Source organism: Vombatus ursinus, unplaced genomic scaffold (genome assembly GCF_900497805.2).
Source record: "Vombatus ursinus unplaced genomic scaffold, bare-nosed wombat genome assembly UNPS02007284.1, whole genome shotgun sequence".
NCBI classification, from domain to species: domain Eukaryota; kingdom Metazoa; phylum Chordata; class Mammalia; order Diprotodontia; family Vombatidae; genus Vombatus; species Vombatus ursinus.
The window spans coordinates 28,013,467-28,030,535 of record NW_020947062.1 but is presented as its reverse complement, the minus strand read 5'-3'; the positions used below and the strand labels follow the sequence as shown (position 1 = coordinate 28,030,535).

General features: G+C 36.5%; 1 protein-coding gene across 1 annotated transcript in view; it reads right to left on the bottom strand.

Annotated features, from left to right (window-relative positions):
* Positions 1-353: 353 nt before the first annotated feature.
* Positions 354-17,069, bottom strand: part of SOS2 (SOS Ras/Rho guanine nucleotide exchange factor 2) — a 109,718-nt gene continuing 93,002 nt past the window's right edge. Inside the window, exons 20-23 of the mRNA XM_027849159.1 lie at positions 11,955-12,216; positions 7,013-7,054; positions 5,524-5,633; positions 354-2,083 (exon numbers count right to left, since the gene is read on the bottom strand). Of these exons, the coding sequence (XP_027704960.1) occupies positions 1,577-2,083; positions 5,524-5,633; positions 7,013-7,054; positions 11,955-12,216 (921 nt within the window). The 3' untranslated portion in view covers positions 354-1,576. The remainder of the gene's footprint in view (positions 2,084-5,523; positions 5,634-7,012; positions 7,055-11,954; positions 12,217-17,069) is intronic.

The window sequence follows — 17,069 nt, the reverse complement described above, 5'->3', positions numbered from 1 at the left end:
AACTGAAGTTCTTTGACTCCAAACCTAAATCTCCTTCTGTCTTACCATCAGTGTCCTACCAAAGGGAATTTATAATCATCCATCCATCCCCATTTGTTTACACACTTTGCTAAACAGTGCATTTGATTCTGTTTGCTAAAACAAAAACAAACCTGGATATTGGAACTTTCCATCTTGAAAAAAAAAAGACTTTCTGTCAAATAAAAATATCATTAATTTCACCAATTTTATGTAATCTGAATAACAAAATTACTGATGACCAACTTCTTACATATATTATAATAGTTACATAACTATTCTCCCTTTTGTCTCACCCATTCATCTTTATGAAGAAAAGACATTTTTAAAATCTCTGAAAAATTAAGACTGAGGTGATTTATTAATCTTGTTAAGAACTCTGATACAAAGCACAGTAAAAGACCACAGATCAGTAAATAAAAAGTGGCTTTTGGCCACTTTACAAGTGCTGCTACAGTAGTACTACCATTAAAACAGATTCATTCACCAATTTGAACAAGGTAGTCAAAACAGTAAAAGAAAAGTTTTGTGTACTTTTCTGTTTTAAAAGTTTAATAAAGGTGACTTAAATACTACCAATCTTCAAAAAGGATTTTTAAAAATTACAATAAATGCAATGATATTCAGAGAGTAGGTCATTAGGATTTGAAAGCAAGACATGGTTGCTATTCCACTGAAAACTTTCCTTTGAATGGTATGAATTTGCAAAGTAGCAGACTGAATTATAGGCCTTGAGTCACTTAAATTTATATAGGTTATTAGCATTGTCTGTAAATATACAATATAAACAAAATTGTACATACATAGCATATTAGCTTTGTTCTCCAAAACAGCAGGCAACATTATCTAAAGACATCTGCCTGACAAAACAAAAAGGCACATCTGAAAAAGATTCATGCTAAAGATACACAGGCTTTATACCCTCCCTTCCCAACCCCACAATGGGCTGGGTAATCTTTGTTTACATTCTGCCAAAACAATAAAAACAGTGCATTCTGATATCTTTGTTTTGATTTTCATTCCATTTTTCTTTTTAGTCATCAACAGCAAAAATGCCTTTTAAGACATGACATTCAAGAGTTTGAGAACACAACTTTCCTAGATGAAGATAAAACTAGAAAGTGAGTAGCCAAAAAGTTTAAAAAGGAGTAACACTACATCCCTATACTTGTGTAAATTCATTTTCTTAAAAAGGCCTCTAGAAGTCAAATTTGAAAAATTCCATAAATGCACTGTCTCTTTCTTTCCAGTGCAAACAATGGTTAAACTAATTTAATGTAAATTCATTGCAAAATACAAATTTTTTATACTGGCCTAATCACTGGTAGCACTGAGGATCCAACACACAGTAATGCTACTATCACCTGAGGGCAATGCTGAAGGACTTGTGTGCTTTAAAACAATTTTATTTCCCCAATTTTTAAAAGCTTATTTCATCAGTAAGCAATTATATGAGAATTACTTGCAAAACTACTAAAATACCTTGCCTTGTTTTGAATAAATAAAAAAGGAACTTTACAAATACTATTCCAGTGTCAATGACTAAATATGGCTAAGGTCACTGAGGAGTTTCTGCATTTTCTAACAATGACAATCTGTACATAGGAGGTTGACAAAGATCTCTTTTGTAAGTCTTTGGTGGCAGTTTTGGTAAGTGAGGGCTTGAATTCTGTCTTGGTGGGATAGGGGGAGCTTGAGAATGAGCAAGATTATTTTGACTAGAACTGAGCACGCAGCGACGTGGCACCCTTGGGGAGGGTGTGCTTGGAGGAGTATTCGGTGAGTTTGGGCATGTACTGGCTTCCCGGAACCAATCTGGATCTCTGTGAGTATGTCCCATTGGTGGTGGCTGAAGATTAAATGGATAGTTTATGAAATGTTCAGGAGGCCGAAAGGGTACTGGTGGAGGAGTCTCAGGAAGAGGGTCTCGTGGAGGTGGTGGTGGTGGGCTAGGCAAAGGCCCTTCAAATGGACCACTGTAAGCAGGAACTCGAGGTCTTATCTTTGGAGGTGGTGGCTGCCTTGGTGGAATAGCAGGAGGATCATCATCATATTTCAAGTTTCCCTTAAAAGTTGAAAAAAAACCAAACTGATAAATCATACCATTCATTTGTAAAGTCATTATATTTGTTGATTAGAGTATTAATGATATCTTTACTATATAGGAAAAAAAACTTCAAAAGATAATTTCTATTATGTCTCAAAAATTAAAATGATAGAACGTGGTTTTATCCAATGAAATCACAGGTCTGGACTTCTAGTCATTTCCTAGCCTTCCTTCCCCCTTCCCAAAACGTGGTTTAAACATCAGATTTATGATTGCCCTTTAGGATAAAAATAACAGATTTTTCTATGTGGCATTACAAATCTTATAATATATAACTTCATGTCTAACTATATTGACTTATGTAGGAAGACTGAATTAATGTGAATTTAGTTCTAGGTAACTGTTATCACAGAACCAGCACATGAATAAACATAATACACAGAATTCAAGAAAAGGAAAGGGTCTTAAGAGATGACAAAATCCAGGGTCCTGATACTAGTTATCTCCTATTATTATGAGTTAAAATTTTGAGATTTTTTAAATTTATAATTCAAACCCTCTTTATCTCTCTAACCTAGAGGAGTAACATCCTTTTGGGAGTCAGGGGATTGTCAGCTGGAATCGCCAAATTGTAGCCAATGAACTCTGCAGAAGTGACTACGTCTTCAGATATGTCTGGGAAGGGAGCTGGGTTGTAGTTGGCAATTCTGGTGGAGGGTGAGGAGGGGCACATATGAACAGTGGTTCTTAGCCAAACTCAAAGACTTTAAGCTTACAACCAACAGATTCTAAGGGTTAATAAAAAAAATTCAAAACCATAACTGACAACATACAAAGAGTCAGGCAGTCGACAGACATTTATTATGTGCTTACTATAATGTGAGGCACTGTGCTAAGCATTGGGGATAAACAGTGAAAGGCAAAAACACTGCCCTTGCCCTCAAGGAGCTCATATTCTAAGGGGGGAGAAAATATGCAAAGAATTATGTACATACAAGACATACAGGATAAATTGGAGGTAGTTTCAAAGGAAAGGTACCAGTGGGGAGAGGAAAAGACCTCTTGTAGAAGGTGTCGTTTGAGTTCAGTCTCAAAGGAAGCCAGAGACAAGGACAGAGAGCGTTCCAGGTGTGAGGGACAGTCAGAGAAAAGGTACGAAAACAAAAATGAAATCTTGAGGAGCTTATGTCTTATTGGGGAAATAACTTGTACATAAATAACTATATACACAAAATACAAAAAGAATATAAAGTAAATATTTCTGAAGCAGAGCTTATAGCTGAAGGGATTAGGGATCAGCTTATATAACAGTGGAGTCAAACTCAAATAGAAATGGGTGCCACTAATCTATACATAAGCATTCCTGTGGTCACTTAGTTTTGTAGTGACTTAGTTTTGAAAGGTAATGTTCTCTATGCTTTATTGTATTTTTATTTTGTCACATATATTTCTCAATTACAGTTTAATCTGGTTCACGTGGCATTAGGGAATACCATGGGCTATATGTGGCCCATGAGCCAAGTGTCTGACACCTCTGATAGAGTAAATGATAACTGAGTAAAGTTTTGAAAGAAACAAAAGAGGTGAGGTGGGGATGCAGTCTAGGAATAAGGCGACAACCTGTGCAAAGACACAGAGCTGGGAAATGGAAGGAAAATAGCCAAAAGCCTACCTTGGCTGTTCAGTGACTTGCACAGGTCAGGGGGGGCTAAGTTCCAAAGGGCTTTAGAAGCTAGAGTCTCTGGAGTTTATGGAAAGGAGAAGTGCTATGGTTAGTCTTTAGGAGAGGTGAGAGAACTGAGGCAGGGAGAATGATAAGGAAGTTATTGCAATAGTCCAAGAGTCCAATAGTAAGGAGGCCTTGAACCACAGTGGTGGCAATGTTAGTAGGAAGAAAGGAAAAGATGCAAGAAATATTGTGGAGGAAGTACCAACCAAATCTGCCAATTGGATGAATATGTGGGTGAATAAAAATGAGGAATTGAAGATGACACCAAGGTTTTGTTGGACAAATGATGATACCCTTAAAAGAAATAGGGAAGCTTGGAAGTGGGGTGGGTTTGAGAAGAAAAATAATGAGTTCCAGTTTGGACTTTCTGAGTTTAAGATTATCAGTGCTGTTGAGCTGGTCTTCTCTTGGCACATCCAGTTTGAAATATCCAATGGGCAATCGGAGGTGTGAGACTGAAGCTCAGGAGATAGGCAAGGGCTAGATATATAGTTTTCAGAGTTATTTTCATAGAGATGATAACTGAATCCACAATAGTTGATGGTACGAGCTGCCATAAAATATAGACTTATCACTTTAGCTTCTCAAGCCTTTCATAAGCTAGCCTAAATCAACCTTTTTCAACTTTATACAATGCCCCCCTTTCCCATACTCTACAGCCAAGATGGCACAAAGAATAAGAATATAGAGAAATAATAGAATAGGATGCAGGACAGAGCTTGTGGCTATACCCTCAGTTTTGGGCATGAAATTGATGGTGAACGAGGAAAGGAGCTGAGAAAAAAAAAATAAAACAAATTAGAAAAAAAAAAAGAAGACTGAGAAAGGAAGAGAGCCAATAGAACATGAATATCCAGAAAGGACAAAGTTATACAGGAAGAGGTAGTCAGTCAACTGTGTCAAATGTTGCAGAGGTGTCAAAAAGGATTAGATGTTTTTTGAAAAAAGGACATCAGATTTGACAAGTAAGAAACCACTGGTAACTTTGGAGAGAGGAATTCTTACCTGAGCCAGGTAAGATAGAAGCCAGATTGCAAAGAGTTGAAAAGTGAGTGAGGGGAGAGGAGAGGAAGTGAAAATAACAGTTATAGATAACTTTTTCTAGTATTCTGTCTTTGATAGGGAAGAGAGACAAAAAGGTAGCTTGAAGGTGCAGAATGGTCTAGCAAATGTTTGTGGTGTTGTTTTCCCTTAAGAAATTCAAGAGTCTTAGGCATATTTGTAGGCAGCAGGGAAAAAAAAAAAAAACAGTATATACAGAGGGACTGGAGATTTATGTATTTATAAATATATATATATATATATAAATGTGTTGGTGTATGTATGTGAGAGAGAGAGAAAAGAAGAAGAAGAAGAAGAAGAAGAAGAAGAAGAAAAGAGAAGAGAAAAGAAAAAATGACTACTGTGGGGGCAATCTGCTTGAGAAAAGACAGAAACAATGTTAGTCTTAGTGGGGAGAAGATTCACTTTTTCAAAACAGAGACTTAAGTAAAAAAGCAGAAAATGAGGGCTAACATCAAGGGGTTATAAGATGGTGAGATGATGCAAAGAGAGTTCATGGGAAATGGTCTCTATTTTCTGAGTAAGTTCTGAAGCAAGGTCTTCAGCTGAAAGGGAAGGAGAGAGGGGATGGTATGGAAAGCTTGAAGAGAAAAGAAGAGGTCTAGAGAAGCTCTGTATTAGCTGTCTGTATTAGCAGTGTATTGAAAACCAAAATGATGTTGAATACCTTAGAAGCTGAAACATCTTGATCAAACTTTTTACGAGGAGGAAGAGGAGGAGGAACCAGTGGCTCTTCAGTTAATTTATGTAAACTACCACATGAACTGAAGAAAGATTCTGAAAAAAGGAAAATATCAACTTAGCCACAAATAATAAGAGAAAAATTATCTTCTTAAAAGACTAATTTTAAATTAAAAAAGCTTGAAATATACTACTATTTGTTAATGAAGATATATCAAAAGTTTTATTTACCATGATGTAAAAAATTTAGCATATATTTACACAATTCAAAATAGTGCTGTGTAACACTGATTATACATTTAAGAGATTGTCATTTTCTCATAATAAGTTATATCCAAAAAGCCCTTCAATAATGGAGACATCAGATTCTTTCCAGAAAATAAGTATTATTTCTTGGGTTCATTTTTTGCTTGTCAGTCACTCCCATTGGGTAGGGGGTAGTCGTACTTCACAGGTACCCATAAAATCTCTGGAAGACAGTGAGTTTCCAAATACAAGAAGCTGGCCTCTGAAGAGATTTCCCCATAGAAACAATGTCATAAATGGTGGTGAGGTTACTTCACTCCCCTTACACATCTTCATGACTCTCCCACAAGCAGACTCTGAAGTCTCCATTTCAGCTACAATTATATGATCCCAATAAAATAAGCATTTGTGGACAAATGGGATAAAACTTAGCCATCATTTAAAATGTTTCTGCTGTGGATAAACATATTCTGAGTTCCAAAACAACCAATTTATAAATGAACACTAGAATGTATCTATGAATTAAGCATACGTTGGTACTTTGACAGTTCTCATACATGTTAATATTCCTTTCACCAGTGCAGACTGCAAACCATCCATTCCTTCTCATTCTGTAAAATTTTTTTCCATGTCTTTCCATAAGTGTTTTTTTTTGGGGGGGGGGCTAGGCAATGGGGTTAAGTGACTTGCCCAGGATCACGCAGCTAGTAAGTGTTATGTGTCTGAGGCTGGATTTGAACTCAGGTCCTCCTGAATCCAGGGCCGGTACTCTATCCACTGCGCCACCTACCTGCCCCTTTCCATAAGTGTTCCAAAGAGGATATACCTGATGTGGTACCTCTAGGACACAATTTATTGGTACCAGTACACAATTCCAGCTGGCCATCTGGTTTTTCCTCTTGCTGGCTAACCACCTGGCCCATTTTCTTTTCTAATCTTATATCTCCTTGTGGATATGTTTGATTCTACTTTTATGCAACTCATAGTTCATATAATCCTAGGAAAATTTATCATGAACATAAAATCTATCAGTACATGAATGGTGTACAGTTAGTTGTACGCAGTGAGTCTACATTCATTTTTTACTTGTTTTTCTATAATCCAAATGAATAGATTTCTTTCAATAACCACACTGATTTAACCTTTTAGGGTATGTAAAAACATTTAAAATATGAAAATCTTTAGATTACTCAAGAATATGGCAGAGGTATGAACACGTATATACTCACTTGAATGTGGTAAGACCACTGGGGCAAAGATGCTGTTGCTTCCTATTAGAATGAGGAAAAAAAATTGAAAACAGAAAAATAGATATATCTTTAGGGAGTTTAATATATCAGATGAACAACAGGCATCAAAAAGCATTTATTCAGGACCTATAACATGCTAGACACTATGCTAAGCACTGAAGATATGAAAACAAAAATGCGTTCACATTCTACTAGAGAGACAAGTTACACAAACACAATGCATATATATCTGCATATATGTATATATACATATATATGTATGCACATATATGCCCACGTATATCCACATGTATGTCATACATACACGTGTATATATGTGAACACACACGTACATATAAATGTGCATATAACTGTGTGTACACACATGTATGTGGTAATATACACGTGCACACACAAAAAATAAAGACAAGGTAATTTTTGAGGGGAAATCAAAAAAGGCATCAAATAGAAGGTGGTGCGTTAGCTGGGACTGGAAGAAACAACAAAGGGGATGAGAAGAGGGGGGGAAGTTATCCCAGGTATCCAGGGAATAGCAATGTGCACAGGCACAGAGATGAGAGTTTGTATATGATCAACAGTAAAAATTCCGGGATGGTCAGAGCTTAGATCATGTGAAGGGGAGTAGTGTGCCTTATGTGGAACACTTTGAATGACAAAGGAGATTTATTTGCTCTAGAGGTGACAGGGAGTTTACTAAGTAGGACAGACATGGTCAGAACTATAATTTAGGAAAATAACTTAGCAAGTGTGTGGAGGACAACGTAGAGCATGGGAAGACTTGAGGGAGAGAAATCAATTAATTAGGACACTATTTCAATAGTCCAGATGAAAGGTGAGAAGGGCAACAACTATCCCATTCACTATAGCAACTGTTCCAATTCTTCTCTCCTCAACCATTCCAGGGCAATCCTTCCCCCACCCTTTTAGCTTAGAACCTTGTGTCATATTTCACAGAAAAAATTTGAGGTCATTCATTGCTAGCTCCCTCTTCTCTCCTCATCTTCATTTTACATTCCTCTAATAAAAAGGTTCTCATCCTTGAGTCTGTGAATTTGTTTTTTAAATGTTTTGATAATTGTACTTTAATGTAATTAGTTTCCTTTGTAGTTCTATTTATTTATTATGGGGGTCTGGCACAGGTACTGAGTGCCTCACATGGCCTGTTCAAATTGAGAAGTAAGGGAGTCTGCTTGTGGGAGAGTCATGAAGATGTGTAAGGGGAGTGAAGTAAGCACAGAAACTAGTTCTGGTAGGCTTACTATGTGGCGAATGGGAAACTCTGGCTATGGAAACATTCAAAAGGAACTAGCTGCCTTCTGTCACCTTTCTTCAATCATTCGTTTCAGCTGCATTTTTGGGCAATCTCTATTCCTCCTTCATTCATGGCATCCAATGAGAAGCAATACTGTAAAGGGAGAGGCCTTGGGCTTTTCTTCTTTCTGAGGCCATATGGCCCTATGAAAAGCCTCTGTGTTTGTTCATCTCTATTTTAGATAAAGGGACTAGAGGTTCCGATCTGGTGAGTTTTAAAAGGTTGGGAGAATACTCCAGTTTTGTACGTCATTAATGTTCTAAGGAGCATGGAGAGATTCAGCCCCTGGGGAACTGATGTAAGGACTCAACTGGTAGTTATGTCACATATAAATGTGAACTTGGTGGAACCAAAGTTATGGAAGAACTGTGTTAAGAGTAAGCCTGCTCAGTAGATTTCAGAAAAACCTGGAAAGATTTACATGAACTGAGGCTGAGTGAAGTGAGCAGAACCAGAAGAACATTGTACACAGTAACAGCAACATTGTGCATTGATAAACTATGATAGACTTAGCTATTCTGAGTGATACAATGATCCAAAACAATTCCAACAGACTCATGATGGAAAATGCTATCCATATCCAGAGAAAGAACTATGGAGTCAGAAGGCAAATCGAAGCATACTATTTTCACTTTTTTTTTCTTTCTCACGGTTTTTCCCTTTTGTTCTAATTCTTCTTTCACAACATGACTAATGTGGAAATCTTTAACATGACTGTACATGTGTAACGTATATCAGATTGCTTGTTGTCTTGGGGAGAAAGGAGGGAAGGCAGGGAGGAAGAAAAATTTGAAACTCAAAATCTTACAAAAATGAATGTCGAAAACTATCTTTACAAGTAATGGGGAAAAAAAGTGAAAATTAAGTGAAAAAAAAAGAATAAGCCTGCTCTTCTGAAAGTGGTACAGAGGAGAATATGTCCCTGCGATGCTGGAGGGAAACTTTTGTTCTTATTATATGTTCAAAATAAATATCCCTCTCTAAAAGTTAATTTGATGGCTAAATGAAACCCTGGTGCTACTCACTGGTACCTAAAAATGAGGAGAACGTAGCCAGTGGGGACTTGAGCCAACGACATTATAGGAGCAACACCCTTCTTCCTGGGAAGTACTCAGGGTGCCTTAGAAACCTAAGGGGCAGATGTGACCTGCCTAGCTCTAGGAGACTAAGCCAGAACATAATTGTTATATATTTTATTTTATGCATTTAAAAATATTATTCTAAGAAGGGATCCATAGGCTTCACTGGACTGTCAAAGGGGATCATGACACAAAAAAAGATTAAGAACCTCTGCTCTAACATTAATACCCAATTAACTCCTACTTCACTTCAGCCTCTGAAGAAGAGGTGGCCTTTCTGGCCAAGACCAATCCCCCTATATGTACCCTTGATCCCATCCCCTCCTTTAGCACACTGACCTGACTATCATCTTCATTCTCTAGTCTTCTGGCTTTCCCTATCCACTGGTTTCTTTCCTGCTGCTTACAATCATGCCCAAGTTTCCCCTATCCTTTAAAAAAGTCTCACTAGAACCTATGATTTCCATTATCTATCATCCTATTTCTGTCCTCTCCTTCTCAGCTAAAGGCCTTGAAAAAGTCATATTTATTTGGTGCCTCTATTCCCTCTCTTCTCACTCGCTATACCATACCAAAGGAGAACAACATGAAGGCCCCATAAAGGAGAGAAAAAGGACTTCCAGGAGCTGTGGTTTCCCCCTTTTCCATGTGCTCTAAGTTTGAGATCACTTTCCCCTGGACTTTGTCCATACTTGTGAGAGAGTATGTTCTCACTTTGGGGACATTTTGTACCAACCATTTTTCACTATACCACCTTAGTAAACACTTATTTCTAAAAGTTAATCAAGTCTCACTAACTAATTGATATCATTACAAACTGGATGTTACATTGGCATTCCAAACTCAACATCATTGAGAAACAACTATGATTGTTTACTTTCCACCCCCATCTTCCCCCCCTCAAAAAAAAAACATCCTTCTGCTGAACTTCTCTTTTACTGTTTAGGGGCCCACCATGCTCTGGACCTAGGTTCACCACCTCAGTGTCTTCCTTGACTCCTCACTTTCACTTATCTCACACATCCAATCAGTTGCCAAATCTTGACCTTTCTTTTTCCACATCTCTCATATCTGCCTCATTCTCCCCACTCACACAACTACCACCCTAGTTCAAGTTCTTTTTACTTTTAAATTGGAAGTAAATTGGAAGTTTAAATTGGAACATTGCAATAAACGTCTAAATGGTCTCCTTTCTCAATTCTCTCTCCACTCCAACCCATCTACCACAAAGGTGCCATAGTAATTTTCCTAAAGCAATAAACTTCAGTGTCTCTGTTACTCCCAGGATCAAATACAAAATCCTATGTTTTGCTTTTAAAGTCCTTCACCATCTGGCCTTTCCCTACCTTTACAATCCTCATTCATTATTCCTGTCCATACCCTCTACAGTCTAGCCATATTCTCCTCCGTGTGGTTCTTCATACATGACACTCCATCCCAGTGTCTTTGGACTGACTGTCCCTCATGCCTGGAATGTATTCTCTCCTCACTGCTCCAAAGCTTCCTTTAGGACTCAGCTCAAGTGCAACCTTATGCAGAAGATCAATGTCCCCAGTGTCACAGAGTGCCTCCCTTACCTTCCATCTAATCTGGATGTATTTTATATGTATCCATTGTCTTTGCAATTTTAATGTGATTTTAATTTCTTGCAGGGATTATTTTTGCTTTTTGTTTGTATTCGCAGTATTTAGTACAGTGCCTGGTATAGTAACTGCTAAATAAATCATTAATTAACTGATTGAATTAAGGCAGTGGCTGTCTTTATAAAGAAAGGAGAGATTTATTTGAGGGACTGTGTGAAGGCATTAAGTAGCAGAATTTGGCAAGTGACTGGATATGTGGGGTGAGTGAGAGTAAGCAGCTGAGTATGCAATGGAGTTGTCAACTGGATAACCGAGGTGATAGTTAGTCCTTTAACAGTAATAGGGAAGTTCAGCAGAGGGTTGGGTTTAGTTGGGGGAGAGACAACGAATTCTGTTTTGCACATGCTGAGTTTGATATGCATAGAGTATATCCAGTTTATAATGTTCACTAAGCAATTGGTGATGTGGGATTAGAGCTCAGGAGAGACTATAAGACAGGATATATAGATCTAGGAATAGATAATTCAACTCATTAAAGCTGACAAGGTTCCCAAGTGGAGAAGAGAACAGGATTTAAGACAGTGCTCTGGAGTATAACCACAGTTAAGGAGTATAATATAGATACTTCACTTTTACATTATATACACATATAGTAATTTATATAAATTTTAGACAAATAATGTACTAAATTATAAGATTAGCTCAAACTACATTGAAATTTTATAAGATATTTTCATAAACATTTGATTTCCTCGATTTAAATTTTCTAAAATGCATAAACTTAATTACAAAATCAAGTTTTCCACTCTTATAATAATTACTAACTTTTAACATTCTGATTCTACTTTTCAAAATACTATATTCACCTTTTAGTTTCTAAATAAAATGGAATATGTAAAGTCATTGGTAAAAGAATCTCTTTCCAAGGATCTGTTATCAATACTTACCACAAGAACTGTTAAGATCTATATCTAAAAATACACTGAGTTCTGAAGAAGCAGAGACTGGTGGAGTAGATGGTGTGTTTGGAGAGGTTGGTGCTGATGCTGCTGATTCATGCTCAGCCTCATTTATCCGACTGAAGCTTATTTTACATGGTTCTCTTTCTAATGGTGTTGGGTGACCTCGTAAAGTGCCTGAAGTAGAGCCATGTCTGCCAGCATGTGGCCTTATACCAGGAGATTTTAAGGAGAAAGTTGTTTTCCTAGGCTAGGAAAAGCAAACATAATTAACATTACTAAGCACTTATTTTTCAAAAAATAAACAGCATAAAAAATGAGTGGAGAGCATGCTGCCATCCCAACTTGAAGACAATGTAATACTACATTTGAAATTTCTCTCAATGCCCTTAGTTGAAATTCAATGTGGGACCGAATATAAGGCTATCATATTTTTCACATCACCAAAATAAAATTCTCTCAAGTTTTGTGAACAAAATTGCTCTCACACTATTAGATCTTGAACCTAAGTTTCTCTGTAACATCATCTAAACATACAAGTACAAGATGGGGGAAACATAGTTTTATAGTAGTTCATGTGGAAAAAAACCTAATGGAATGAATTCATTAAGCATTTATCATCTGTCAAACACTGTTCTAGGATCACCAATACAAGACAGTTCTCACACTCAAAGAACTTATATTTCAGTTGAGGGAGACAACACATATAAAGGCATGGTGGCCAGGGAACAGTATTTTGGTTTGGGAAGTCCCAGGAATGGTGAATTAATTGATGTGCCCTTTCCAGAAGCACTTAATATTACCTGAACAAGAGGTGGAAAGCAAGAGGGATGGGGGCAGTAAGATGTGTGTATAGCAGCAGATGGTAAGGGGATGGCTAGAGTACAAAGTCAGATGGAATGCTTGTTGATTCATTGAAAGCGATATTAGAGCTAACATGAAAGAAATCTTTTGATGTAGAAAGAGTTACATGAGGGTGAAGGACGTGGCAAAGTGGAAATAGTGTTTGTTAGGCACGGAGTCAGGAAAACCCAAGTTCGAATTCAGCATCAGATACTTACTAGCTATGTGACCCTGGGCAAGTCATTTAATTTCTCTCTGCCTCAGTTTATAAAATGGGGATGATAATAATAGCACCTACCTCCCAGGGATGTTGTGAGGATCAAATGGAATATTTGTAAAGAACTTAGCAAACCTTAAAGTGCTATATGAAAATTAGCTATTTTAATTGTATTCCATTACATTAATATATCATCATTTGTTCAACCATTCACCAGTTGTACTTAACTAGAGTAGCGACTGTATAAAGAAGGAAAAATTGTTACTATAATTTTTAAAAATGAGTCCTTCCCTTTTTTTGGAAGGATCTCTTTGGGGTATACGCCTAGGAATAGTATTGCTGGATTAAAAAGTTGACAGAGTTAAGTGATTTTTGAGTGTTGTGCCAAATTGCTTTCCAGAAATTATTGGACCAATTCACTGCTCCACCAGCAATGTATTTATTAGTGTGCCTTTCTTCCCATAGTCCATCCATCAACTGTCCCTTTCCTTTTTTGGTTATCCTTGTCAATTTGATAGCACTGAGGTGGAAAGTCATTTTAATTTGCATCTGTTATTTTTAGTGATTTGGAGTGTTTCTTCTTATAGTTGTTGAACAAATTTGAGAACTACATGTTCATATCCTATGTCCATTTACTGCTTGGTTGATGGTTCTTGTTTTTAAATTCCCTATATCTAAGATATTTTGGATAACATCTTTTTCAGAAAATTTTGCTACAAATATTTCCCCGATTTAACTGTTTCCCTTCTAATTCTAACTACATTGTTTTTAAATTTTTCAATTTTATGTAATCAAAATTATCTATTTTATCTCCTGTAATCCTCTTTCTATCCCTTGATTGGTCAAAGCTCTTATCTGAAATTGTACAAGTTCTCCTCTATTCCTCTAATTTGATTATGACATGACTTTCTATATTGTAGTAGATGGTGAGATGGTAGTCTAAACCTAATTTCTATCAGACTGCTTTCCAGTTTTCCTTGAATTATGAATCCTTACCTAAGTAGTTGGAGTCCCTCAATATATCAAATACTATGCTACTATGTTCAATTGCTTCTGCCCCTAACCTGTTCCACTGACCAAACTGTCTATTTTTAAAAAAATCAGTGTCATATAGCTTAAATAATTACTTCTCTATAGTATAATTTGGGACCTGGCATTCTTTATTCTCATTTTTTTTCATTATTTCCCTTGAGATCCTTGGTCTTTTCTTCTTCTAGATGAACTTTGTTATTATTTGGTCTAGTTCCATAAAATAATCCCTTGGTAATTTGAAAGGTATGGCACTAACTCTGTAAATTAATGTAGATAGCCTTGTAATTTTATTTTATTGGCACAACCCAAACACCAGAAAAACTCCAATTACTTGTATTCATTTATGTAAAGTGTTTTGGAATTATACTCATATATACTTCCTTTATGTATCTTTATAGGTAGCATCCCTGTTATTTTAAACATTCTCTATATATCTGAAAGGATTTCCTTTTTCTCCCTTCTGAATTTGTTGGTAATATATAAAAAGTGCAGAGATTTGTATAGATTTATTTTATATTCTGCTCCTTTACTGACAATGTTGTTTCAATAACTTTTTAGTCAAATCCTAAGGGTTCTCTCAGTAAACCATATCGCCTCACAAAATGCTAATTTCCTTTCTTCTTTGCCTATGCTTATTCCCTCAAATTCCTAAGGAATAGCTGGAAGTGGTACAAAGGAAAGAGCACGGGCTCTAGAATCAAAGGATCCAGGTTCAGGGTTGAACTCAGGCCTCTGAGATTCAGATATATGTCATCCTTTGATGAAATGATTTCATTTCTGACTCATCAGTTTTCAGGATTAAGTTAAGCCTCCAATTAGTTTTTACTCCTTTCTCCAGTTATTTGCTAAAAATAATTTTCATTGAATTGTGATTAGTAAAGGATCAGGGGCCAGTTAGGTGGTACAGTGGATAGAGCACCGGCCCTGAAGTCAGGAGTACCTGAGTTCAAATCCAGACTGAAACACATAACACTCACTAGCTGTGTGACTCTGGGCAAGTCACTTAACCCCAACTGCCTCACTAAAAAAAAAAAAAAAAAAAAAGGATGGGTTTAATATTTCAGCTTTTCTGCATATGTTTATGAGATTTTAATACATGGACAAAGAAAGTGCCATCTACAGCTGAGATATATAACACCTTTCTATTCTCATTCAGTAATCAATCACCAAAGACCTATTATATCTAACTTTTCTAAAATTCTATTCAAGTTCTTAATTTCTTTCTTATTTTATTTTTGTTAGATTTATTTGGGAATAAAAGGGGGTGCATAGAGGTTCCCAACTATTATAGTTTTACTGTCTAATTCTATCCATAATTTAACTTTTCCTTAATAAATTAGATGCTATGCCAACTGGTACATGTAAGTATTGATATGAATTAATTATCTGTAGTGTTTTTTGGCAGAATGAATTTCCCTATTTATCTCTTTTAACCAAGTCTATTTCTGCTTTCATCTTCCCCAAGATCTTGATCACTACCCACAATTTTTTGAATTCATCTGAAGCATAACAGATTTTTACTTCAACCCCTTGTTTTAACTCTGTGTGTGAATCTTTATGTTTTAAGTGTGTTTCCTCTAAACAATCAATTATGCTTTCTAATTCATTCTGCTACACTTCCATTTATGAGAGAATTCATTGTATTCATGGTAATATTTGTTGATTTCCTTCCATTCTCTTCTCTTATGCCTTCTCCTCTCTTTGCTACCCTTCTCTCTTTCTATAAAGAAGAGGGTGGTGATAGAGGAGGATGCACAGCACTAGTGTTATATTCTTGATGCAATCTATTTCTACTTCCCTCTCCTCTTTCCTTCTCTTTGCCTAGATACCAATCACAGATTCTTACTCTTTCTTTTTAAATCCTTTTCATAATCCACTCTGAGATTGAAAGGGTTTTTTGGGGGAGGTATTTTCCCCTCCCTGAGACTACATTCCTTCCTATTCCTCTTTCCCTTTTCCCAATTTCTTCTGATTTCCCCATTGAGTTGAATGTATTTTTATGCCAAACTGTGTGAGTATATTAGTGTGTGTGTGTGTGTGTGTGTGTTCTATCAAGCTTTAGTTTGATGAACATGAGGTTCAAATGACACCTATTTCCCTACTTCCTCCTTGTCTGTATGGTTGTCTTCTTGAACACTCTAATTCTGTGAGGAAATAGGTTCCCTCTACTCACAGTGTGCTAGTAAGTATTCAACATCTGTCTCTCAGAAAAAAAGAAATCATATGTACAACAAACTTTTAAGCTTAATCTGCATTTTCTCCATCATCATTCTCTTAAGTCTAGACAACAAACAAAACAATAAATCAAACCCTGATCTGACAGTCTCTGAGATGTAAATGTTTACAGTGGAAATTTAACAACAGGCTCTCAGGGCTGGTGTGAGCTGCTCACCCTTCCTCCTTCTTTCCTTGATCATTGCTTGAGCAGTTGTAGGAGAGGACTAAGTTGCACTGCTTCTGCCTACTCTACCATCTTTGTTGTATATTTGTGAGGAACTAATTTTAAAGAGACCTGCGCAAGATATCTAAGCAAACTTGTCCCAAAGATAAACATGATAAAAATGGAAAGAGAACTACAAATAGAAAAAACATATAAGAGATTTGCAAAAAACATTCCAATAAGTTGTTTTCTCCATAAAGGTTAAGGAAATCTTCACATGTAGACCCTAACATCAAGGACCTAGAGAACAAAGACAGGAAAAGAAGTTGGACAAAATATATATAGAAGAGATCTCTACTAAAGATGCTATCACTGAAAATACTGAAAGACCAACATATAACGTTTTTGAAGGAGAGGGAGCTATTAATGGCATGGAAATATTCCCAGATCTTATCAATACCACAAAAAAAAAGGGTAACTGAGAAAACAATAATAGTTACCACTCACAGGCCTACTCTCCCATTAGGCAGTAGGCTTGAAAGTTATATTGAACAATGGACCACAATGTTACCATATCACAACTAACTGAAAGATGTAGGGAATTTAAGCTCTTGTTGTATTTAGTGTTTGT